The sequence below is a fragment of the Nyctibius grandis genome, chromosome Z, assembly GCF_013368605.1.
Source record: "Nyctibius grandis isolate bNycGra1 chromosome Z, bNycGra1.pri, whole genome shotgun sequence".
Classification (NCBI taxonomy): domain Eukaryota; kingdom Metazoa; phylum Chordata; class Aves; order Nyctibiiformes; family Nyctibiidae; genus Nyctibius; species Nyctibius grandis.
Window position 1 is genome coordinate 711,905 of NC_090695.1, and position 26,543 is coordinate 738,447.

Below are 26,543 nucleotides of genomic sequence, written 5' to 3' on the forward strand. Positions count from 1 at the left end.
AGATGAAAAATATTCATTTCTTTAATTTGTGATTTTTTTAGATCCCGTGGTACTCGTAACAGTTTCTCAGTGGTTCACAAATGCTCACAAAGAAAAATACAAAATATTTATGGATTTGGATTTGAGAAAAATTACTACCCATTATGAACAGTTACAGAAGTTATCTGCAGATACAAATGCATAGTCTTTCAAATTTTCTTTCCTTATGGGGTTTCAGAAGTCCAGAAGTGACCTCATTGTTGTCAAGAGACAGTCCTTGCATCCAAGATTACATTTGGGAGCACGTATTAGCCGTGAGACCTATGTCTGGTTTGAATTTTTGGTCATTTCTGTAAGGGCCTTAGCAATAGCTTTACTGTAGAGGTCCTCATAGGTCCAACTGATTTTCTTTATTTCCTCAAAAAAAAGTGTTTCCGGTTTGTTAAAATTTCAGAGGTTTTATGTCAATAGAGTAATTAACTGTAGTGATGAGGGAGAGGCATGTGGAGGCTTTCCATGACCGTTAGTGGGACACTGCTAGGATCACCATGGAGGGAGGAGGACATGATCAGGAAGGACACCAGACCAAAGAGAAGATCAGTGCATGAGGAGAACAATACAACTCATTTCTGTGGAGCCAGAATGGCAGAGAGACCTTAAAGAAAGAGGACTTTAAAGAAAGGCAAGGGGAAAGGAAACGAAGGCTTAACACAAAACTAATATTATCTGCCTACAGCATGATAATGTGTCCACCCAGCAGCTTGTTTCTTGTTATCCTGCTTCAATAATGAAACTCAGTTTTATGAGGTTAGGTCAAAGCCATGATGTTATTTCCAGGGTTCAGAGGAGAATGCAATGAATGATTCATTTTCACTATGTCAGGGCACTGAAAAGCCAAACGTGCACTAAGCGGGGTTGCTGTAAGAACAGGGTGTGGGTGACGTGGTGCCAGCAGTGAGGACTCTCGGTGACAGAAGCATGGTTCAAGACTCATGTTTTGCTTAACTCTTAGCCTAAAGAGAGCTGTTAGCAACGCACATACCCTGCGATCTTCTGCATATGGAATGAGCCTGTTAATGCCTAATGTGGATCCAGATTCTTTAGCACAATTACAGAACGGTTGCGGTTAGAAGGGACCTCTGGAGATCATCTAGTCCAACCCCCTGCCAAAGCAGGGTCACCCAGAGCACGTTACACAGGGACGTGTCCAAGTGGGTTTTGAATATCTCCAGCGAAGGAGACTCCCCCCCCTCTCTGGGCAGCCTGTGCCAGTGCTCTGGCACCCTCAAAGGAAAGTTTTTCCTTGTATTCAGATGGAACTTCCCATAGAATCACAGAATCAACCAGGTTGGAAGAGACCTCAGGGATCATCGAGTCCAACCGTTGCCCTTACACCACCTTGTCAACTAGACCATGGCACTAAGTGCCATGTCCAGTCTTTTCTTAAACACCTCCAGAGATGGTGACTCCACCACCTCCCTGGGCAGCCCATTCCAATGTCTAATGACCCTTTCTGTAAAGAAATTCTTCCTGATGTCCAACCTGAACCTCCCCTGGCGAAGCTTGAGGCTGTGCCCTCTTGTCCTATCGCTAGTTGCCTGGGAGAAGAGGCCAACTCCCACTGCACTACAACCTCCCTTCAGGTAGTTGTAGACTGCAATAAGGTCACCTCTGAGCCTCCTCTTCTCCAGGCTAAACAACGCCAGCTCCCTCAGCCGTTTCTTGTAGGTCAGACCCTGCAGACCCTTCCCCAGCTTGGTCGCCCTCCTCTGGACTCGCTCCAACACCTCAACATCTTTCTTGAAGTGCGGGGCCCAGAACATGTTTCAGTTTGTGCCCGTTCCCCCTTGTCCTGTCACTGGGCACCACTGAGAAGAGCCTGGCCCCATCCCCTTGACACCCGCCCCTAAAGTATTTGTAAGATCCCCCCTCAGTCTTCTCTTCTCCAGGCTAAACAGACCCAGCTCCCTCAATCTCTCCTCCTAAGAGAGATGCTTCAGTCCTCTGATCATCTCTGTAGCCCTCTGCTGGACTCTCTCCAGTAATTCCTTGTCTTTCTTGAACTGGAGGGCCCAGAACTGCACACAGTTACTCCAGGTGTGGCCTCCCTAGCGCAGTGTAGAGGGGGAGAAGAACCTCTCTTGACCTGCTGGCCACACTCTTCCTAATGCACCCCAGGACACCATTGACCTTCTTGGCCCCAAGGGCACATTGTTGGCTCATGATGAACTTGTCCATCAGAACTCTCAGGTCTTTCTCTGCAGAGCTGCTTTCCAGCAAGTCAACCCCCAGCCTGTCAGAGGGGTACAGAGAGGCACAGCAATTTTCTTTGTAAGCGTAGCAGTGACTCAAATACGTATAAATGCATATTTTACACGTACACCCAGTGTGTTTCAGCAAAGCCGTGCCAAATAAAAGCTACTCAAAGGATAAGGATTTGGGCCTTAGATTGCATGGCAATTATGTCTTTTTAATTTTCTTGTTGTTGTTTCATTGTTCAGTTGGTTTTTGGGTGGGAGTTTTGCTCAGGCTGCTTTCTCCAGCAGTTTCCTCTGATTCTCACCCACAGAGTTTTGGCCTAATTCAAGACAAATGTCTTCTCTCAGCAGCTACAAAACACTTACTCTGTTGAATGAAGAGCAAGTCTATGAAATGGAAATATTGTGGACCCTGTTGCCCATTCAATATTCTTATAAAATATTAACAGGACAAACACAGGGGACATGGAAAGGAATTACATTCATGCCTTGAGACACCTAAGGCAAATTCAGGGCTATTTAGCTAAGAATAATTCTTATAATTAGTCTGAGCTTTACAAACGTGTATTCTGTTTATCCTGGACTCCATATGTTTTCCCCCATAGCTTTAAGCCTTCCTGAATTTAGTTTGCCACTTGCCATTCTCTCAGTTAGAGAAAAATAAGTACCTGAAAGGAGGTTGTAGCGAGGTGGGGGTCGGTCTCTTCTCCCAGGTCACAAGTTATAGGACAAGAGGAAATGGCCTCAAGTTGCACCAGGGGAGGTTTAGATTGGAGATCAAGGACAATTTCTTCCTGGAAAGGGTTGTCAAGCACTGGCACAGGCTGCCCAGGGCAGTGGTGGAGTCCCCATCCCTGGAGGGATTTAAAAGCCGTGTAGATGTGGTGCTGAGGGACATGGTTTATTGGTGGCCTTGGCAGTGCTGGGTAAACAGTTGGACTTAATGATCTTAAAGGTCTTTCCCAAACAAAACAATTGTATGATTCTGTGTGTAAATAGAGTTCTCGTGCCATAGCACTCTCTCTTTTCCTTTAGTCTGGTAAAAAACAGGTCAAAGCCAAGATTTCCTTACCTATACAGGATTTAGCGTATGGTTTTAACTTTTAGTCGTCAGGTTTCAAAATGAAGATATATTTAGAGCTTGCTATATAAAGGATTTTTTTTCTAATATGTTTGTGGTGTTCATGCAGGCATTGTAAAATCCTATTGCCTAATGAGTATTTGCATAACGTGTTTTTGGTGTTTAGGGCTAATATTTTAATTCTTTAAAATTGAGAACAATAGTACATTTGGCATGTATATGAGAGTGGAGAGAAGGAACAGCACGGAGTATTGCTGAATTGTTTGAGAACATTCATCATGAAATTTTTTGATCCGTGGAACTGTTTTTTTCCATCATCATGTAGTGTTTTGTGTTTGTGTGCTATTCAGCTTATTATTACTTCTGAACTAGGAGAGTGAGGAGAAAAGATTCAGAACATCTAAGTTTCCAAGCTTCAAATAAATGATGTTGAGCAGCGCTTTTGTCCTCAACTGGTTCTGTACTCAGCGCAAATAGAATATTTTAAAATATTCAGATAATTGAAAATTTTTCTCCTTGAGAAGCTCACTAGTGATTTGGATTGGGATAAGTCCAATCCTTATTCCTTTTTTTCTGTCATATAACTCAATCTGACCTTCCTCTGATAATCTGCTTGGTTTGTCTCCAACTCTCTGACTCTTGGTTTTTCAGCTTCAAAGGTTTTTCATGTCTTCCCCGCCCAAAGTTGTAGCTTTTTTCCTCCTGTTTTTGGGGGGATCCAGGTTATTTCTTTCCAGAATATCTAAAGTGTTGCATCTGAAACACACCTTTGTCACAGTGTGTCTTACAAACCTTCCCTGGTTTTGGTTTACATAGAAATCTGATGGTTCTGAGCCATGGGACGTCTGACATGTTGTGACCCTGAGCCATCAATGGGGTAATATCTGACATAAACCCTCCTGTCCGTATGCTGAGCAAGTGTCACTTCCCATCCGTCTGAATACACACCTAAACCACTTCAGATTTTCCTCAAGGTTTATGAAATTTCATATTTTATTGAACAATTACCCTGTTAATTACAAAAGCTGGCACAAGCGACAGAGGTGTTCCTCTTCTTGCCTGTAACAGTGCTGATACGCCGGCATACTACTGCAGAAATTTAATTCTGGAGATACCTTTGCCAGTCTTACCTTTGCCAGATTTTTTTAATGCTACAAAAGCCAAAAATACAGTGAAGTGAGTTGTCTCCCAAGAGGATTTGTTGGCTGCGTCTTTCATCAGAGTATGTAGTATGGGAAAAAAAAGAAAATGTATGGAAGTTGTGCAGTAGTGTTGCTTCCATCTCTTTTGATGCAGTATGTGTAGACCATTACCTAAATGCATATAGGACCAGAAGAGACCACTTTGATCATATAGTCTGACCTCTAACTTAACACAGACCAAAGATGCAAGTAATTCCTCTTTCTGGGCTGAAGTTTCTATGGTTGAACTAGAATGTAGCTTTTAGGAAAACATCCAGTCTTGGTTTAAAGCCTTCCATCACTGTCCCAACCCCTTAACTACTCTTCCCCTTAGAGCCACGCTACCTGTGTGTAGGCATGTGTGTTCTCCCAGACACGGGATGACTCCATAGAATCATAGAATCGTTTTGGCTGGAAAGAACCTTTAAGATCATCGAGCCCAACCGTTAACCCAGCACTGCCAAGCCCACCACTAACCCATGTCCCTCAGCACCACATCTACACGGCTTTTAAAGCCCTCCAGGGATGGGGACTCCACCACTGCCCTGGGCAGCCTGTTCCAATGCTTGACAACCCTTTGGGTGAAGAAAATTTTCCTGATCTCCAATCTAAACCTCCCCTGGCACAACTTGAGGCCATTTCCTCTCGTCCTCCCCTCGTTCTTCTCTGAATCTTTGCATTTTCAAACCATCGTTGTGAAGTCTGCACACAGGATGCCAGTGGCAGGTGCCGTAGAGCAAAACTTTGCTGGATATTTTTGTTAATCCCAAAGACAGTTACCCTTACATCAGCTTTATTGCATTATGGGCAGCTGTTTGTTGGTCTGGTGGACTTTAGTTGCTGCTCCCAGGGAGATATCCTTCACGCTTAGGGAGCAACTTGGATTCTTTGCTGCTAAATTCGAGTTTGGCTGTGTTAAATCACAAGTTTATTTTGTATCCAACTTCTTGAAAGATGAAGAAAAATTTAATAAAAATGTGCTTTTCTCTTTATTTGACACTTCTGTAATGAATGTGCCATTTGCAAAGTCTGACCATAATATTTCTTTATCGTTGGTGTATATCAATGATATGTGTCGTCTTATATATCATCTTTATATCATTGAAAGTATTTCGGTAGCTCTATAGCTGAATAGCTATTGGTGTTTAGAAGGGCCAAGAATATATTCCTGTCTGGCCCTATTAAGAAATCTTATTTCAAGATTCAAATTTGAAGATTTTTTTCCAAACTGTTCAGATGTCTGATTTTCAGTTCACATAACTCATGCCATGTTGCTTTTTATCATTTGAGTTTCTTAATTAAAAAATCCCATGTGGAACAAAGTCGTATAAATGACGTGTAGGAGCCTGTTACAATGGGGTACTATCATGCTTTATTTTATTTCTAGTCTCATTGATAAAAAAATGGAGTGTGCGTGACAAGGTCTGGTTTTCTATGCCAGTGATCTCGTCCTTCAAATGAGTCTCAGGGCAGCTGTTCTGTTATTATGCTCAGGATTGACTGGCATGTCATTATCTTGGGTCATCCTATTTACTTTCTTAAAATAAAAGTACACTGGTACCTTTTCTTCTCATTGTCCAAAGCTTTCAGAAAACTCCAGGTTTTGCCAAATCCTAATTTTGGATTTATTTTCAAATTTGAATTTTAATTCCCGTATCTTTTTTCCTAATTTTTTAGTTATAGAATTTTCTTTTTATACATTCATTTTTTGTCTGTGAGACATATACTTTATAAGCTGTTTCATCTGCTATAAATCAGACTTTCTGCAGAACTTGCAGAAGCTTTTTTTAAAATTATTTTTGGCTTGGGATTTTTGGTGAACCAAGAAGAAAGTTGTTAAATGAGTTCCCATTGTTGGCTTTATTTTGATCCACAGGCTTTGTGAAATTAGCTTTTTGAAGGCATTAAGTTCATATATGACTGGTTTGAATTTTATTGTGTGTGCAAATAACACCTAATCAGATTGCTTGTATTTAAGCAACCATTACTGTTTACTCTGTAATCATTTCTTTATTGATTGAAGTACAACCTTGTGTTAAATTAAAAAGAAATGCTTCATCTGTGTAGAGGGAGTTAAGAAACCAATGCTTTCAGAATTCCTATAAAATCAGAAATACGAGACCTTGAGACTTGAGTCTTCCTCATTGGTTGAGCTCATCCATGGTTTGATGATCTGTGATAGATACCAGCTGCTATTTCATCTCTCTGTTATTCCAAACTTATTATTTTGCTTGCTAAACATTGGTCCATAAGTACTTCTGGAATGAGAGATGCGTTGAGGTACTAACTCATATTCATTGCTCTGAACAGAATTTGTTATTATTATAAAGTGTCCTTAATGGACATTTGTTGTAAAACATTGTTGCCTTTTTTTTAATTGTATTATTCATGCCCTAAAAATCAAAGTAAACCCCAAAACCTTACAGACACTGAAGATGTGACTGCTGCAAAATCAAGCATCTCCTTTAGAAGGCAATGTTTGTCGATGATAAAAGTTTTTTTTATGAGCTAAATTTCATGCAAATGCCTTTTGAGGATTGCAACTCAATCTGTTCTGATACTTTAAAAATAAAGGTGATATTTATCGAGGTGGTTTTCAGAGGTAGAGAGAGAGGTGTAATAAATTAATTACTTGGTGGTGAAGTTTTATTTCCATTTATTTATCTCCATTTCAGGAGGCAACGCTATTTCCCATTGGAGCTCCAAATTCAGCAGTTAATCCCAGTATTTGGCCTTAATTTTTACTGTTTAGTTGCAGTGTTTCTGTGGAGCTCTTTGAGTTTGCTCTGTCTACAGTTCTATGGTACATTTTTATTCTCGGTGTGAAAAATTCCTGCCTACATGTTGCTGCCCTCATACTCCTCTAAGGGATGGTTCTTTGAGAAGTATAGCCAATTTATGAAGAAGAGAATTGTGTTGGGCTTTTTTTAACCTGAATATTGGTGTTCTGGGCAGCGGTCCCACGAAGAAGTGTCTCGGCACAGGTACGAAGGTGATGATCTGTGGCAGGAAAGCAAAACTTTGCAAGGGGAAGCCCCCATGCCAAAGACAACGTATAATAGAGCGTACCCCTTCGCTGCTGCTTTGGAAATAGAAATCAGCCACGAAGGGCTTGCTTATGCCATAAACAAGCACTCTAGTTTAGTTACATTACACTTTAGTAAAAGAAAAAAATAATTAAGAAAGCAAAAATAGGATATAAAGAAATAGGCTTCCATCCTTTTCCTTTCTCCTTCTTTTTCCCAGTTCTCTCCATTTCTGCCAGAGAAAATAAATTTGCTCTTTGCTATCCCGATTCCATGCAGAACACCAATGTATATGTATTTTCCTCTTCATGTGTATTAAATAAATACACTTTTTAAAATTCTGATCCCAATTCTTTGTTTATATTTAAATTTCCTTTATAACCAAAATGCTTTATGTATTTTGGAGAAGAATCTACTTGTTGGAAATCCCTTTTCTTCCAAATTCTTCCTCTTTGTGAAATTATCCATATCACCTGAAACAGACAGACACCAGATTTAACCTGTTCTTACTACACCCCCCTCCGTAAGCATCACCAGGTTGGTTTTACCCGATTATTCTGTCTCCGCAGCACTAGATGGTGCTGATGACAGTATCTCTGAAATCGGAGCCTTCAAAAATACCAGTGATTCGAAAAGTAGCGCTGCTGTTTCAGGCCAAGGACCAGGTTGCAAATCCAAATTTTGATTTGAGCAAAAATTTCAGCCTCTGAATACAATAGCAGATTATGGGAGGGGAAAAAAGTGGAAAGCCTACTAATATATCTTATTTCTGTGTTGCTTCTTCGCTTTTTAATGGGGAATGTTCTCATGGTTTTGAATCAATAGCTGTGAATTAGTGGGATTTGGTCCCTGGAATGACACGTCTTGTCGAGGCTCTGTTGCATAGGATGAAGGAAAAAATAAGATCCCAGTTTTCATGACGTCAAATATATGTGTTATCCTGAAAACACCAAGTGTTCTCAACCCTTGTAACCACCACAGAGGTCTTGTGATGTCATCCGATGTTCTTGCCTATTGTCCAGTTGCAATTATCACAGCCCCAGCAATAGTGTCCTGGTGGGACCGGGAGTTGGGCAGCCATGGTACCAACCGTGATTTTGGCTGTGCCGTCTTGAGCCTGTTCCTCATGGTGGCAGACTGTGGCTGGCACCTTGAGGATGGTACAACCTACTCAAGGGCTCTCACGTGAGTTAATTAAATGCCTTAAGTGTGGTGAAGGTTGTCCTTAAAAGGAAGCTGTTAATCTCTTCTAAGAAATATCTGACTGAAGAGGTGTTGGGAAATGGTGGAATTATTGAGTTGGCTCTCGAGAGGTAAGATACGGCCTTGAGAAACGTAACTAATTCCTTGTGCTGGTGAGAAGTGTTGAAGAAGCCTTTTCCTAAGGCTCTTGACTAGCAACAGGGGAATAAGCACTGATACTCTGATCCTGCCGTCTGTAAAGGATACAATATCAATGATGTATTTTAAGTAAGAAAATTAAGAGGACTTTTTCAAATGCTGAGCATCATTTCCTGAGGGAGAAAAGCTTTCCAAGCACATGCCTCCGATCACTGAAGCTGTCCTCCAGTTCTGAGAAACAGAGACTATCTAGAATATTACATTGAGGTAGTATTTTGCCACTTATTTTTTTAATTACTAAAATGGCTTTAATATTTTGTAAATGATCTGGTGAACAAGAAGTCTGCCACTGCTCCCTGTCCCATCAACAAGTGCAACCAAGAGCAGCATGACCAGGCATTAGTGACTTTTGTTGGTGCTTATTTGTCGAGGCAGCCTTTTTACCCTCTAAGGACCAACAAAGTCATCCTAGGAAAGCCTGATAGGAGTCCTGTAATGCTCCAAAAAGAAGCCAGAAGAATCATAGAATTGTTTAGGTTGGAAAGAACTTTAAGATCATCAAGTCCAACCATTAATCCAGCACTGCCGAGCCCACCACTAAACCATGTCCCTCAGCACCACATCTACACGACTTTTAAATCCCTCCAGGGATGGTGACTCCACCACTGCCCTGGGCAGCCTGTTCCAATGCCTGACAACCCTTTCGGTGAAGAAATTTCTCCTGATCTCCAATCTAAACCTCCCCTGGCACAACTTGAGGCCGTTTCCTCTTGTCCTATCACTTGTTACCTGGGAGAAGAGACCAACCACCAGCTCGCTACACCCTCCTTTCAGGGTGTTGTAGACTGCAATAAGGTCTCCCCTCAGCCTCCTTTTCTCCACACTAAACAACCCCAGTTCCCTCAGCTGCTTCTCATAGGACTTGTTCTCCAGACCCTTCTCCAGCTTCGTTGCCCTTCATTGCCCTTAATGTTTTTAAATACAGAAATCCTTAAAACATATGACCTCGACCAAAATGGGGAGGAGGGAAAGTGGGTTATCTGTGAATTGAAAGCCATAGTTGAGGTATCCAGTGGATTTACAGAATATATCTGACTCCTTGAAGCTGCTGAGCACTAGCTGGTGGCCTTGGTCCACTGCTTCTGCTTACTTCTCATCTCTCCTTCCACCGTTGCAATCGTTACGCTCTCCTTATATATCAGATTCTAGCAGCCTCTATGAGTGTCATTGCCATACTTTTTTCAAAATGCATGAAAAAAATGTTTATTTTTCTATATGTATATGAATCTCTGATTTCACAGATGATTTATAAAGCTAGAGTAATGCTTTATGCCTTGACTTAAGCTAAAATAAATTTGGAAAGAACATATACTAGTAAAATGCAAAAACTTAGCCTCCAAATACCGAAAGCTTCTGTCATATGCTTGGATTCTTCCTCTACTAAGCATTTAGGTTATTGAAATGAATAATACACAAGATGCTTAAGGATATATTGCAATATATTGCATGGGGTGCTGCACTTAAAAATTGCATTTTAGCAAACACATACTAGTTATGAACTAAAATTGCATGTATACCATTCCTTCTGTTACAGTTTGACTTTTAAGAATTTAACCAGAAACATATGATGTTCTTCACATCATTTATTGTATAGAACATTTCTAATTCAAATTCTGCCGTTACTTAGCACAGATGTTAAATAAAATTCTATCACTGTTGTGCATTGCATTCTAAAAATCTTTCTATTCAAGTTTGTGTATATAATAAAACATCTCTTCTGACTGGATAGTCTTAACTATTTCAGAACATTATTGTGAAGTTATGTTAATGGGTTTTTTTTCCTTTTCTTTCCCCCCTCCAGTTTATTTTCTTTGCTGTCTAAAAAACACAACAAAGTGCTGGAACAAGCCACGCAGTCCTTAAGAGGTTCCCTCAGTTCAAATGACTCTCCGCTTCCTGATTACGTGAGTATTGAAATTAATGTTTTCGTAGGAGCTTCAGAGTAGAAGTGGTACATCCCTACATCTACAAAGATTTATTAAAATGTAGGACAGCTAAGCAACCACCGACACCAAAATACAGGAACCTGTATGAATGATGTCATGTCTGAAACGTCTTTGCAAAAAAAAAAATTACACTTACAAATGGCAAATCAAAACCGCAGCTATTCATAGCTAAGAGACTTACTGTACTTTGTCTACTTGCACTTCTCAAGCCATTTGTATTTCAAGATATTTAAATTATACAGTTAAAGACATTATTTTTAAGAGCAAGGCTTTGGCATCCACAGTGTGTTAAAATGCCTAAAAATGATTGAAAACAATTCCCAGTGAGCCTTAGAATCATAGAATCACAGAATGGTTTGGGTTGGAAGGGACCTTAAAGATCATCCAGTTCCAACCCCCTGCCACGGGCAGGGACACCTTCCACCAGACCAGGTTGCTCCAAGCCCCATCCAACGTGGCCTTGAACACTGCCAGGGAGGGGGCAGCCACAGCTTCTCTGGCCAACCTGGGCCAGTGTCTCACCACCCTCACAGCAAAGAATTTCTTCCTAATCTCTCATCTAAATGTCCCCTCTTTCAGTTTAAAACCATTCCCCCTCGTCCTGTCACTCCATGCCCTTGTAAAAAGCCCCTCTCCCGCTTTCCTGTAGCCCCTTCAGGTACTGGAAGGTGCTAGAAGGTCTCTGCGGAGCCTTCTCTTCTCCAGGCTGAACAGCCCCAATTCTCTCAGCCTGTCTTCTTTGGGGGTGTACTGCAGCCATGGGGCAAATCGGTGTGTTCAGACACACAGATAGACACAGTCCTCTTCAGTTTACTGAGCCAATACCCACAAATAGGCAACAATTTGGTAATTTACTTGCACGGCTCGTTGGAAAATCTCTAGTTTCAGTACAAGGAGACATCTTCCAACGACTTGAATAATATCTTTGTACGACTGAAGTATCTTTGGTTTGTACTGATTTGAACTCTCCCTGCAACACTGTTTAAAAAAAGTTGATTTATCAGTTGCTCTCGGTTTTTGAGGACGGAAATGTAACAACTGTTTTATTTTCAGTGCTAATACGTGTCCCAGGACATGTCTCCCTCAGACTTTACATATCATGTTGCTCTAGCATTAGGTGTAAAAATACCTAAAAAGACAATTTCATGTAATAATGACTTAAATTTAATTTAACTGATCACGTTTCTTAACCTGCATCTTTGAGTTACTGTTGCTGACACGTACCGTACAAACTAGAGGCACTTTGTTATTCAGACACATGTGGGTTTATAGAGTGAATAAATCACTTGCAGGTTTTTCGTGTGGATTCCTGCTGCCTTACCATGCCCTCATTCATGTGAAGCTCCTTACAACACCTGTGGTTTTAGGGCTTCTAATTTCTCTCCCAGAAGTTCCTATCTGACCTTTAATTTTAGGAACTTGGAACATTTCGGCAAGAACCTGCTCAAGTTAGTTTGTGGTTAAAGAGGAGGAGGTCCTGCTTCTGTTTGCCTGGTGAGGTGATACACAAACTGGATAAAGCTCTTTCAGCTGTGTAGGCATGAACAACTGAAAGTCCTCGAGATTTCAGACACCTTGGAGAGGATTTGGTGGCTCTTCCCCATGGATTTGCTTCTCAAGTAGGGGCTCATGGTGTAGGGGCTTCCATGGTTGTGAGTACTGCAGTATTTAGGATGCATTGAGCATTTCTGAGTGTTGTGATTGATAAGGCTCTTGGGTGGCCCTGTTTCTCAGAGGTGATTCACCCCAGTGTCATGCCAGGGTCCAGCTTAAGCAATTACACTGCTACATGTTCAGATTCCGTCCTTTGGTCTCATGGCTCTTTATTGAGCTGTCCTGGAGAGCTGTGGTGCTTCAGTTGGCGTTCAGGGCAAAGGGAGGCTGCTTTGGTGGAGGTAAGGGCTTTTCATACTGGAGATACATCATATCATAACATAGAATGGTTTGGGTTGGAAGGGACCTTAAAGATCATCTAGTTCCAACCCCCTGCCACAGGCAGGGACACCTTCCACTAGACCAGGTTGCTCCAAGCCCCATCCAACCTGGCCTTGAACACTGCCAGGGAGGGGGCAGCCACAGCTTCTCTGGGCAACCTGGGCCAGTGTCTCACCACCCTCACAGCAAAGAATTTCTTCCTAAGATCTCATCTAAATCTCCCCTCTTTCAGTTTAAAACTGTTAACCCTCATCCTGTCAAACTATGTCATACCATAGTTCTGCATAATGTGCAGTTATCACGGCTCAGAGGGGTTGAAGTGAGTGCTTGGGACAGGGTTTATGGGCACAGGGGCTCCATAAGCTGGAATTGCTGCTAAAAGCTGTGTATTTTGAAACTAACCTCTGAGACATTGTGGGGTCGTGGTTAAACAACTGTCAAGCATCTTCAGATGCCTAGAGAATAGGGCTGAAATGTTTAACACTAACTTATATCCCTAATGCAGGGACTGCAGTTGTGTGTGGACTGTTGTCAGAAGAATATTGATTTTATGAAGAGAGACCTTTACATTTTCTTCTCTAGACAAACAAATTGCCATCCCTTCTGTTCAGAGGAAAGAAAACAGCATGATACACACAATAAATGCATACATATGTGTATATATTTTGGGGTGTGTAAGAATTTGGCGCTTGAAAAATATTTTATAGATTTGAACCTTCTTATTTACTTACTGAATGTGAACTATGCTGCAGTTAAGGAAAGCCCTGAGGTGCTCACTGTACATAGTTATCCCCTTACAGATGGAGACAGCTGAGAAATGCAGTTTATGGAGCGGTGCTGGGGAAGCACTCTGGAGTATAGCCCAGAGACTTAGATCCTCCACTGAATTTCTACCCTTTTGTTGGTGGTGTGTTGTAGGGAGGGGAGAAGGAGAGCAGTTGGAAAGACTGCTGTAGGGGAGAATAAAATCACTTGACATTCATTACCTGTATTTTGAAAGAAGAATTTAGATTTTTATGCATGGCTTTTTTTTTTCTCCAAATTGCTCATGTTTCAGCTCAGACTGAGGCATAGGCAGTTGACTAAATAAAAGCTGAGGTCAGATTTCATTTACTTCAGCATACTCTGCTTCAGAAAGCCCTTGTCTGTAAGAAGAGCAAAGAGTCTAGGAACTGAGATAACTGAAGTGTCTGAAGTCCTGAAGTCCGTTCTGCCACTGTATCCCTGCATAGAGCTAAAGAAAAGGGTAGCACCGAGATTGCCTGCTCTGCCCAGGTTTATGTCTAGAGAGGAGGAGGATTGCTTAGTAGGCTGTTCTCTTTATAAGTTTCATTCAGATGAGTCAAATGTGGTTTAAAAATGTATTTCTCATTGTTTTAATTCTTTTTTAATTTATTTAATTCATTTAGTTTATAAATTATTATTTTTCTTACGGTGTTGTGTTAACCAAAAGTGAATTTTCATGGTACCTGGGTCACAAGGGTTAAATCTTACATAAAATTATTCTAGGTGTTGCTTATGGTCTTGTCTTCCTTTACATGCCTTTCTGCTCTTTTGTGAGTACTAGACTTAGAAAAACAAATTACAATAAATACTGTATGTTCCTTCTGAGGGCCAGGAGGGATATGGAAGGAAAAAGGCATCATCATCAGTGATCTTGACTTGAGCCCTGTCCATTGTGAACATGGTATGATGGAGGGATGCAGTGGCACAGTATGCCTGTGCCGTAACACATACCCACAAAGGGAGCAAGCAGAGATTACATGAGATGAGATGAGTGGTAAGAACATACTGGGATCCTCCTTTACTATGTTACTTAGTTTTATTTGTGAGTATCTGCTGCAGACTACCATCAGGTCTTTGGCGTACCAACAAAGCTGCAGGTATTCTGCTGCAAACTAGAATAAGGAACTGACCCTGTTGGCTTTTATATTGTTCTTGTTGAGGTTTTTTGCGCTTTAAAAAAGATAAGAGCAAGTTGTTTGTTTTTTTAAGGCTGGACCAGTTTCCTGGTCCTTTCCTAATGAACTTTAGTCAATATGGTGGGATTCAGGAGCAGGATGAAGAATCATAGAATGGTTTTGATTGGAAAGGACCTTTAAGATCATCGAGTCCAACCCTTAACCCAGCACTGCCAAGCCCACCACTAACCCATGTCCCTCAGCACCACATCTACACGGCTTTTAAATCCCTCCAGGGATGGGGACTCCACCACTGCCCTGGGCAGCCTGTTCCAATGCTTGACAACCCTTTCCATGAAGAAATTGTTCCTGATCTCCAATCTAAACCTCCCCTGGAGCAACTTGAGGCCGTTCCCTCTCGTCCTATCACTTGTTACCTGGGAGAAGAGACCGACCCCCCACCTCGCTACACCCTCCTTTCAGGTAGTTGTAGAGATCGAGAAGGTCTCCCCTCAGCCTCCTTTTCTCCACACTAAACACCCACAGGTCCCTCAGCCGCTCCTCATCACACTTGTGCTCCAGACCCTTCACCACCTTCCTTGCCCTTCTCTGGACTCGCTCCAGCACCTCAAGGTCTTTCTTATCGTGAGGGACCCAAAACTGCACCCAGGATTCGAGGTGCGGCCTCACCAGAAGCCAGTGGGGAGGAGAGAAGAACCCCCTGTCATCAAACCATCACCTCAGAGACAGGATCCTTGGTTAGACCAATTCTCATGGTACTTCGTTTACTGTTTTTTTTAATAAGCTTTATTATTAAGCATTATTTTCATAGTAGCAATGGCCTGTTTTGTAATGCCACACTTTGGTCAAGTTGTCCTTGTCCACGAGTATCTCCAGGCTTGAAGAAATGGGAAAAAGTCCATTTAGGTTTTTTTATTGCTTTCTTGTATTCAATGAAAGCACATCTTCCAAAATTTTTAACAAACAAGAAAACTGGTAATAAAATAATTGAGAATTTTGCTGCTTCCAGTTCAAATCAAGACAAATTGCTTAAGTAAACATATCAATGATTTGCTTTGTAATTTTATTACAGCCTAATGTAATTTGTTAAATCATAGATACTTAATAGCATAACTGGAGGCATGCTAACTTCCCTCGGAAAGCAGCACATCAGACCTGTTGTTGGAGCTACCATCTAACCAAATGGTTGCTTTTTAAGGATTTCATAGCGTTGTCTGTGATTTTTGAGCACTTCAACACTTGTTATACTGCAGCTGGTAACGAGAGATTCTCCTTAAGTATTTGTAGGAAGGGAGGGGATGGAGAAGAGAACAAATTTTGAGTTTTGGCCAGCTTGTGTTAGAGGTTCAGAATTCTCTTGCTGATGTAAGAAGAAAAAATTTGCTTAATGCAAAAACAGAGGAAAATAAAAATCAAATGTAGGAATAGTTTTAGATTCAGATAGTTTGGCATGCAGCATCACTTGAGTCTGTATTTGGATACGTAGCTTTTGATTTGGTTTCTAAATTTATTTCGACATCATCTAATGCAACACAGGGATTTTATGTCAGTGGGAGCCCAGACTCTTGTTTACTGGTGGTTGGGCGTGAAGGCTTAGTAGTTAAATGAAAACTCCCTGGAGCATGATTTGAAAATCACTCAACACCCAGGGTAGGGGTCATGGGTTCTCAGCACCCCATGCTGCTGTTTGCTGGGAGTTCTTCTCTACCATCCACGGGGATTTTACTGACAGCCTTCAGTTGCTTTAATGGAATAATATTAACAGAAAATAGTGTAGGTAAGATGATTACTAGCCACATAGGAAAAATTCTAAAATTTGCTTCAGGTTAACTTTTTTTTTTACCTTCTGAATTTTGGCTCTAAAAAAAAATGCATTGTTCTATCCAGATGAAGCTTAAACGTGTTAGGAAAAATTCTAAAAATAATCCCACTTAGTGCTGATACCTTCAATTATTTCATATATAGGACTGTCACTTAAACGGCACTTCAATCGCAAAGGGATTTTATTAGTGCTAACAACAATGTAGTGTAGTGTTAGACTTCTGATATTTACAAATATGCTCTGCAGAGAAGGACCTGGGAGTTCTGGTGGACAACAAGTTCCCCATGAGCCAGCAATGTGCCCTTGGGGCCAGGAAGGCCAATGGTGTCCTGGGGTGCATGGGGAAGAGTGTGCCCAGCAGGTCAAGGGAGGTTCTCCTCCTCTGCACAGCCCTGGTGAGGCCACACCTGGAGTAACTATGTCCAGTTCAGGGCCCCCCAGTTCAAGAAGGACAAGGAACTACTGGAAGAGAGTCCAGTGGAGGATTGCAGAGATGGTCAGAGGACTGGAGCATCTCTCTTAGGAGGAGAGGCTGAGGGAGCTGGGGCTGTTCAGCCTGGAGAACAGAAGACTGAGGGGGGATCTTATCAATGCTTACAAATACCTTAGGGGCGGGTGTCAGGAGGGTGGGGCCAGACTCTTCTCAGTGGTGCCCAGCACCAGGACGAGGGGCAACAGGCACAAACTGAAACATGGGAAGTTCCATCTGAATATGAGGAGGAACTTCTTTACTTTGAGGGCGGCAGAGCCCTGGCACAGGCTGCCCAGGGAGGGTGGGGAGTCTCCTTCTCTGGAGATATTCAAAACTCACCTGGACACGACCCTGTGCAACGTGCTGTGGGTGATCCTGCTTGGGCAGGGGGTTGGACTGGATGATCTGCAGAGGTCTCTTCCAACCCCGACCGTTCTGTGATTCTGTGAAATGGACTCCTGTGAATATATGAAGAGCCATCCTTTAACCTCCATCCAAAATCTGCTGTTTCAGTGTTGGTTAAGGTATAGGAATAAATGCATGCTGGCAATCCAAAGGGAAGAACGTAAAGAATATGAATGCCATGAGCTGTGTATGTATGTATATAAAGTCTGCAGTAGCAGAGCCTGGTGGTACTGCGAGAGTTCCTGATCAGCCCTGACTCTTTTCCTGGCTCCTTCCCAGTCCCGTTAATTCTACCTGCTGTGCGGAGCTGGTGTTACATGGAGCCTTGGAATTCTGCAAATGTCAGTGAGTTCTCCTCTCATTTTAATAAGGAGAATTAAACTTTGCATTTGGGTGATGAGATTTCTGTATTTCTTTTTTCTTTTCCTTCTCAGTTTGTGCTCCATAATGGGCTAAATGAAGTCCAATATTTAGGTTCTTCTTTGATTTATCCTTGATTTATATGGTAAATAGAAAGCAGCTGTCGATTTAAGCATCTAATTCTTGAAACTCCTAGGCCCCTCAAGCGTCATCTGGAAATAATGTAGCTTGTAAAACAAAGCTAAGAAGAAAAAGCAATGTTTGTTTTATGTGGGATGAATAACTTCAGTTGGGGTCCTTCTAATTCAGCCATTATGAGGGTTATTAAAAAGCAGTATTACAAAAGTGGTTGCAACAGAAAGAATTTTTTTCATAGCTTGTATCTTGTTATTATGGTTTATTATATTCTAAGCTGCAAGTACTTCATAAGTAGTCCTTCATTTTAATTTCTTCAACAGAGAACCAACCTAATCTCCCTCCTGGGCGTGGGTAGATGTTAAAAGGTTCCCCTATTTACTCCCTAGGAAGAAATTGTCTTTTATAAGTAAGGGCTTCATATTTATCTTAGAAATTTGGGATTGCTGAAGAGTAGGTAAAATAATGTCTACTAACTGCAGTATTAGCTGTCTTTTAAACATAATGAAACAAATCTAAAATCTATACATTTTCCGTATTCAGTTACATTACAGTGGATGAAAGATGATAGTACCATAGATCCAAAAGACTGAAGTCAGCCTTATTTTCAGCATATGTAGTTTAGTCGTGGCCTTGCTAAACAAGTAAAGTAAAACTAATGTTCTAGAAATAGGTAATATTAACAGCTGTAGACGAAAATTTTTTGTCCGTGATATTTGTCTACCATTACGTTGTCATAGAAATTCTGTTCTGTCCCTTTCATGGTCCTAGTGAGAGTTTTTTCATATAATAGTTTGGTATTTCAGTTAAAGTTATGGGATCTAGTGCTGAAGACATATTTTTACGAAGGATACTGTGCAAATAAGTTAATTATTTTAGCCTATCCAGCATGTAGAAAACAAGTGTTTCATTCACTATCAACATGAATGATATTTCAACTGTAAATAAATGTTGTGATATTTTGGGGTCCTATAACGTGTTCTGTGCATATGTATCTAATATTACATTAGATATGCTGCAGCCCTGTCGGATTTTTTCTTAATTATCTAAAGAACTGGTTTAATGCAGAACTCTGCCACCAGACATAAGTGTTTTCTTATAAATGCGTGCTGTTGTGAAGAAATAGGAAGTCTTCCCTGCGATCATCTGATGACTTGAGTAATGATGCAGAAATGAAATTAAACCCACTTCCAAATAAACTGGTCGGCCATAATAGAGTTAGTGTGATGCAATTAACGTCGTTTAACTGGGAGTCTGTAAAAACACTGCTTAGCGGTAACTGCTGTGAATGTACCAAATGCGTGTGAGCTGTTTAGCTGTAGAGTTGAATACACCGTTGGCAGAATGGGGAATTTTTACAGAATTAAATTAAGACTCCTAATTGAGGTATGTCCATATTTGACAAATAATGGGGGGGGAAAAAGCTAAGGTAGTTTATTTTGTCATTGTGTTTCTTCAAAACTCAGAAGCCACCTACTTTTTACCACTGCCTAGGTCTCTTCAATACTCTTTTTGTCTATATTTTCTTCCATTTTTTTAATGTCATTAAGTAACTCGGTAAGATTTTTTTGATTGCATTAGCCATACATTGTTAATAGTCTAAAAAACTTCATTTGTGTGTGTGGATTTTTAGATCCTTTTATTCTCTACTGTAATAAAGTTAAAATATGATTATACAAGAAATTTTTTTTTAGAATGTTGTTTCCTAAAGGTAGTATATGGTAAACTAATACCATATTTTAATGTTTTTATATGGCACGTGGATTCTAGCAATTGAAGTTGCATTTAATAGGAGAATCGCCTTTTTTTGCACTAAATCACCTTCTTTTTAATTACTTTGAGTTGGTGGCTCATGAGCAGAAGCAACATTTGTAATATCAGGTTATTCTTGGGTATGCCTGTCTCCACTCCAGTATTGAGCCAGAGGCCTATAAATACATTTTCTAAATATTAGTCATACCCTCCTTCAGATGAATTATATTTTAAAGACTATTACTCCTACCTAATCCTCCTATTTTTGTATCGTTAAAAAAAAAAAGCAATTTCAGAATAGACTGAAATAACCAACCTAACCCAAATCTAAAGCAAGCTTTTGTATTGAGTGATAGCCAAATTCTGCAGTTCTGTCTGAATTCTTTATCAGTTCCTTCCTTGAAATGAATTGGACAATTTTCTGAAAAAGTACTGCATAAATGATCCTTAAACAGAAAGAACAAACTATCCTAAAATTCTGTGATAAAGATCTTGGTGAAGTTCAGTCTATTTAAACTTCCATATATTAGTATGAAGGACTAATAGTTACTTGCAGTTGGTCTTTGCATTATTGTGTCTTTAATAATATGCTTGTGGTTGAAGGTTTTTTGGACAAATATATTGAAGAACATCAAGAAGATGTTCTTCAAAAAGATGTTCTTTTTCAGGAGTTCTACAGAAGTCTCATTGGTGTCTGGTATTTGCATTACACAGATTTCATTAAGCCTTATTTCTCTTAGAAATTCTCAATATTTGGGAAAATAAGGATAAAAATTGCTATCTTTTTTTTAAAAAATAGTAATATTTAGTGTTGCAGCAGCATCTTATGAGCACCTGATTGAAAACCTTTCATTCTTCAGATTTATGAGACATGAGAACAAATTGAGATTTATGAGAAATGAGAACAAAAGAAGTGGGAAGAACTTCTGACATTAGCAGTACAAACACCTACTAAAGTCTCTTTAAAAAGCCAGTTATGTTGGTCATTACACACATTTGAAGAAAGCCAAACATGAACATCATATTTTTTTACTTATTTCCCTCCTTTAATAGTTGTATAGGTTTTAGGGCATTGTCATTGTTTTGCAGTAAAGGGTATATGACATTTGTTTGCATTTTTGTACTCAAAAGAAGTGTTTTTGATCAGACCACTTAAACAAGTGTCCTTAAAAGAGAAAATGATTAAGCTAAAGAAGTTAGAATAGAATCATAGAATCGTTTTGGTTGGAAGGGACTTTTAAGATTATCAAGTCCAATCGTTAACGCAGCACTGCCAAGTTAACGAACGCTACCAAGTCCACCAAGTTGTGAGAGCTTGTTTTAGAAATGAATGAGCACTATCTCAGGGTCCCTTCATGCCTCCTCAAATTAAACGGTCGAATTTTATGCACTAGTTTTCTGCTGTGCATGTACTTGTATTGCCTTTGAGAGAGCAGCCTGCTGCAATACCGGGATTTTAGAAGGGCCTGAGGTGTGATACAACATAAGCTGTAGATAGAATATGTGATAAATTAAGAGAAAGACTTCACCAGCCTCTCTGTAACTACTGTTTATCTCTGCCTTCTAAGCCGATATTTGCTCAGCTCAGACTAATGACAAATTTTGAAGTGCTTGGATGAAAAAAGTAACAATACTGATCTTCTGAAGCATCTTTCTTTGCTGATTTGGTCTTTAGGCGCTTTTGCTGCCGCCTTCTTCACACAAGTGGGTTGTTCAGAGCTTTTCAGGAGAGGCTGATTGCTCGGGATGGTTGGGCTTTGTCAAACCTCCTTAGGCGAACAGAAAAACCCAGTGCAGTAGCTCTCCAAAGACTAGGATTTATTTTTGTATCTGCTCTATATTTCAACAATGTAGTAACACAAACTTTGAGTGTTCCTAAAGCAAGGTTTTGATTGAAAAAATGTAGTGCTTAAAAAACAGAAGTATGTTGCCATATGTTATAAACATCTCAGTAATTCTTTTTTTAAATATGTAGCCATATAAAGTAAAGGAAATGGATGCAGAAGGAAGTCTGTTCAGACCCTTTTAGGCTGTTTGGTCCTAAATACTTAAATGGAATGGGAATCTTTTTACTCTGCTTTTTCTGTATGATATATTCATGAAACATGAGAAATTTTTGATGTTTCACCTACTATTTCCAACTTCTCTTCTTATGTTACACAGACCTTGTGGACTAACCAGTGAGGTTTTGGAACTTTTTTAGTTGTTAAAAAAAAAAAATGAATCCATTTATATCGAAGGGTAGTAAAGAGTTATTTAAAAAAAAAAGCATAACCGAGATCTTTAGTTTTCTTCATTGCAGATATCTATGATTTAGAATTGGAAAGACAGACAGAGAAAATGAGAGAAATGAAGGTAAATCAAGACTTAGTGATTTTCCAAAACTTGAGAGGAGGAAGATAGTGTGCTTCGGACCATGGATAAAATCATGCGTGAAATTGTTCATCTGTCAAATTGTTGCTCAAATGTGTGTGAATTGAAACTACAAGAAAGACCTTGAGGTGCTGGAGCGAGTCCAGAGAAGGGCAACGAAGCTGGTGAAGGATCTGGAGCACAAGCGTGATGAGGAGCGGCTGAGGGATGTGGGGGTGTTTAGTCTGGAGAACAGGAGGCTGAGGGGAGACCTTCTCGCTCTCTACAACTGCCTGAAAGGCGGGTGTAGCGAGGTGGGGGTCGGTCTCTTTTCCCAAGTAGCAAGTGATAGGATGAGAGGAAACGGCCTCAAGTTGTGCCAGGGGAGGTTTAGATTGGAGATCAGGAACAATTTCTTCACTGAAAGGGTTGTCAAGCATTGGAACAGGCTGCCCAGGGCAGTGGTGGAGTCCCCATCCCTGGAGGGATTTAAAAGCCATGTAGATGTGGTGCTGAGGGCCATGGGTTAGTGGTGGGCTTGGCAGTGCTGGGTTAATGGTTGGACTTGATGATCTTAAAGGTCATTTCCAACCAAAACAATTCTGTGATTCTATGAAGAAGTTAAAATGGGACCATTTTTGACCTGTACAGAGTCACATTTATTCCAGTTGTGTCCAAGTTACAGAAGCACGGTCCCGTCAAAGTAGAATTTGTCTCCTTGGAGAGGTATTATCCCCCTGAACAACATATCACACTGTCTCGCTGAGGGCAGTTCTCGCACTAATGGCTGTTGTTAATATTACCTATGCTTTCATGCAACTGCTGTTAATTGGCAGTGTGGGTGGCCAAGGGACTGAATGATGGGATGAAGGAAAGGAGAATATTTGAGAGGGAATGAGTCAAATAAGATTGAAAGACAGTCTTGGTATGACGTGACAAAGAAGAAGGATTGCAGAAGGAAAAGAATTGATGTAGGTAGAAATTCAAGACCAAAAGTACCCTGCCAGGGCTGGTTCTTCTCCTGCTGCTCATAAGCAGCATGACATGGAGCAAAATAAGCCACCTACTGAAAACTGATTTCCTCATCACCTGGCCTGAAAAGCGGCGTTAAAGAAATATAAAATAGAGAATTTTAATTTTGTTTATCCGTTTTGACAGTGGTGGATTCTTGTTCTCTGAGAAATAACTTTGTGGGAAACGTGTCAAAACACGTGAAGAGCGTATTTAGAAGAAATAGAAGTTTGGAAGAATCTCTGTTTTTTGTGTTTATTGAACTCTGTAAAGTCACCCTGTTTTGCACAGGCATAGTTGGAAAGATGAACTTTTATTTTCCTTTCATGTAACCAGCGATTTCTCTAAAGTTTTTTATTTCTTTGTCATTTAGGAACTAAGCGAGATAGAGGACTACATTGCACATTTCGTACGCTAAATCAGTTTCTGTTAATAGTTCTTCCACCAGATTGGTTAAGTACAGGAACAATAACCCAGAAACTGGACAAAAAGTGTCAATTCCATGAGTTAGATACAAACATGATGGTTAAAGGACTCGGTGTGAGGATAGCTACGTGAACTTGTAATGAATTTGTATGTTAACACATATACATTGGGATAAGGAGAAACCTATGCTTTCAGTCTGGTGTGTGGCTTGGGAGGGTTTAACCCTGGAGCTTTAATTTTAAAGCAACTTCAGGAGAGGTTTTGGGTTAACACATAAATAAATACTCTTTTTTTTTCTTGATTTATACCAACGTAAAATTTTCTAATGATTTTCAAGGGGGAAAGAAATTAGACAAACAAACAAACAAACAGCTAATAGTCATACCCTACTTCCGTTTTGTGCCAGTGACATACCAAATGTCAAAGCCATTTCAGGGAAGTATATTTTAAAACATTCATAACAAGAAAAGATACTAACATATTACCGTTATTTAATCCTCCTATATTCTTATCCCCAATGGTTCTGGGAGATGTGTGTGATTGCCTACGCTGCTCTGAAACAAAGTTGAGACGAGTAAGTTGGGTTTTTTTTATTGCCCTTCAGATATGGTACTGGAATGTGGTGGAGGTTTTCCAGAACTCCTCTTGTACATATTTAGGCTTGAGCCCAAACTGAGTGAACTGTGGACTGCTACTGAAATATATGACATCTTTTTCAAAGACGCTGTGTTCTGCTGCATTTTTCTTGATATCAAGCTGGTACAGCATGTACATGGACTGTTCCACTCCAGCCTTTGTGTGTGTGCTAACCCATACCCTTGACCTTAAAGAAACTGTTTACTAGCAACAAAACCCAACCATCCTCTTCAAGAGAAAAGAAGACGGATTGTAACATTACAGGTTGGATTTAATTTTTTCATTGCAATAGGAATCAAGATCTTAAGTCTGTCTCTTCCCTCAAGATAAACTGAAAAGAGAATGGATGTTGCAGTTCCTGAAGGCAGGTCTTTAAGCTACTCACCAGCAACTTATCCATGGCAGCTGCAAAGAAATCAGATGCTTACTCAATGCAGAGGAAAAAAAATTATCTGAACAAATAATGACAAGTTTTCCCGTTCCCACACTAAACTTTTAGATTTTGATAAATCGAGACGATAGGAAGTTGTGTCACATTCCCATGGGAAAAAGCTTCATGGAATTTTTCTGAAATATGAAATTATTTTTTTACAATAAATTAGTGGTGGACTCTGTTAATTAGAATTCGTTAGAAAAGTTAGCTTAATTTCTAGGTAAGCAATCATAATTACTTAGAGGATTTTGGCGAGGAACAGTTGATTGACTCCAGGGTGGATGTACGACATACCCAAGTGCTTCTCTGTCTTTCAAACACAGTGGTCTCTCATCTTGTCCATGTCTGTCGCTGCTGCGCTTTATGAACCAGACTCCACAAAATTAAGTTTTGTCCCAAAATAGATGAGACTTCATAAATATTTCAGAAAATTTTATTTAGTTGGGTCATGCAGTTTTTACATATTTCTATCAAGAACGTTTTGCTTCAACATTTGAGAAAATGTCATCTGTTGCTTACAGTTCATTTTGGAACAGGTACCTGTGTACATAGACTTCCAGAATAATTTTTGGTGAGTTTGGGGTTTTCCACATCTCAGTTAAAGGTTCATTTTTCGGCGTTCAGGCTACGGCTGCTCTGTGCTTCCAGACCATTTGGCAGGAAGCGGAGCAGTGGTCATCAGCTTCTGTGTTTATCAGGATCGATGCAGTGTCCAGGGGAATGCACTTGAAAAATAAGATGGAATGTAGTAAAAACAACATTTAATCTCAAAGTTACTCCATTTATTTGGTTTGCCTGCTATCAGCTCTCAAAAGGCTGTTTCTCATCTCCTTTCTATTTGCATTTTATTCAGCTGGTTCTGGAAGTTTGGTTAGGGAGGTTTTTTCAGGGCAACATCACTGAAAGAATCAGTATAGTATGTGTGACAAGCGGTCTCATTCAAGAGTTGTATTTCTGAATTACTTTTCTAACCTTGCTGCTACATCTTAATATATCAGAAGAAATAAAAATACTCTCTATGATTTATCTTCAGCTCTGGGGTAAAACGGTGGCTGTAAAGCAGCATATTCCTGCTCACAACAGTTTGGGAATCTTGTCCCGTAATCCCTTATCAAGCGTTTATTATCTGGGACCTGACATTTTTTATCATGCCCTGCTAGTGTTTGAGGAGCTGCAACATGGAAGAATGCTCATTAAAAGTTTTCTGTGTACACACTGTCACCTTCTGTATGAACAGCAATGGGTTAAATCAACCTGGTTTTTAATTATTATTTTTAAAGATGGCTAATATTGTCAGGAGGCAGTCTAAAGGTTTTTTTTCTATTTTGTGGTGATTTTCTAATAGTGTCTTACTCAACTCAGTTTGCCTTTGCAGTGATTTTTCTTATTTGAGCAAATGCTGGTGGCCTCAGCAGTAACACCACTTCGCTTGCCTCCTTGACATTCCCCGAATGGTAATGATGGAGAAGGCTGCTCTGCGAACTCCTTCTGACTTTCTTATGCCTCTCACGGAAATTTCAGTAGCAATTTTCACCCTAAGAGCAAGAATAGAGAGTCTTTTGGCTGCTGGGTGTGTGGAGAGTAGCACTCACTTTTCCCACTGACACCCTATGCATCATCAAGACCAGAAGAACTTCTGCTTGGATGGTATGGAAATTATGGAAACCTGGTGCAGTCCATGTTTATTATTGAGGACCTGGATTCCACAGTCTCGCTTCTGATGTTTCTTCTCTTAAGTAGGGTCAAAATGATTCAGAGTGGTACTTTCAGTGGAAGACGACTGTCATAGTTCCAAAGCAATGACGGTTTTGAAACGTCATGGCAAAGATGCTGAACCACAGGATCTGATCAGTGAGGAACCAGTGGAGAACTTCTGCATTCAGCTTCTGTGCAGTTGATAGCTTTAGTGAGAGATTGGTATTTATTCGGTTAGTTTTGATACTTTGTCAATTAAAATTACTTAGACACTGAAGATAGGTGTGCAAAATCTGTAGCACTGAGTGAGGCCGA

General features: G+C 40.3%; 1 protein-coding gene across 4 annotated transcripts in view; it reads left to right on the forward strand.

Annotated features, from left to right (window-relative positions):
• DYM (dymeclin) overlaps positions 1-26,543 on the forward strand; it is a 254,432-nt gene that overhangs the window by 167,459 nt on the left and 60,430 nt on the right. For all 4 annotated transcript variants that reach the window (XM_068422796.1, XM_068422795.1, XM_068422798.1 and 1 more), the window contains one exon: positions 10,728-10,830. In XM_068422796.1, coding sequence (XP_068278897.1) covers positions 10,728-10,830 — 103 coding nt within the window. The remainder of the gene's footprint in view (positions 1-10,727; positions 10,831-26,543) is intronic.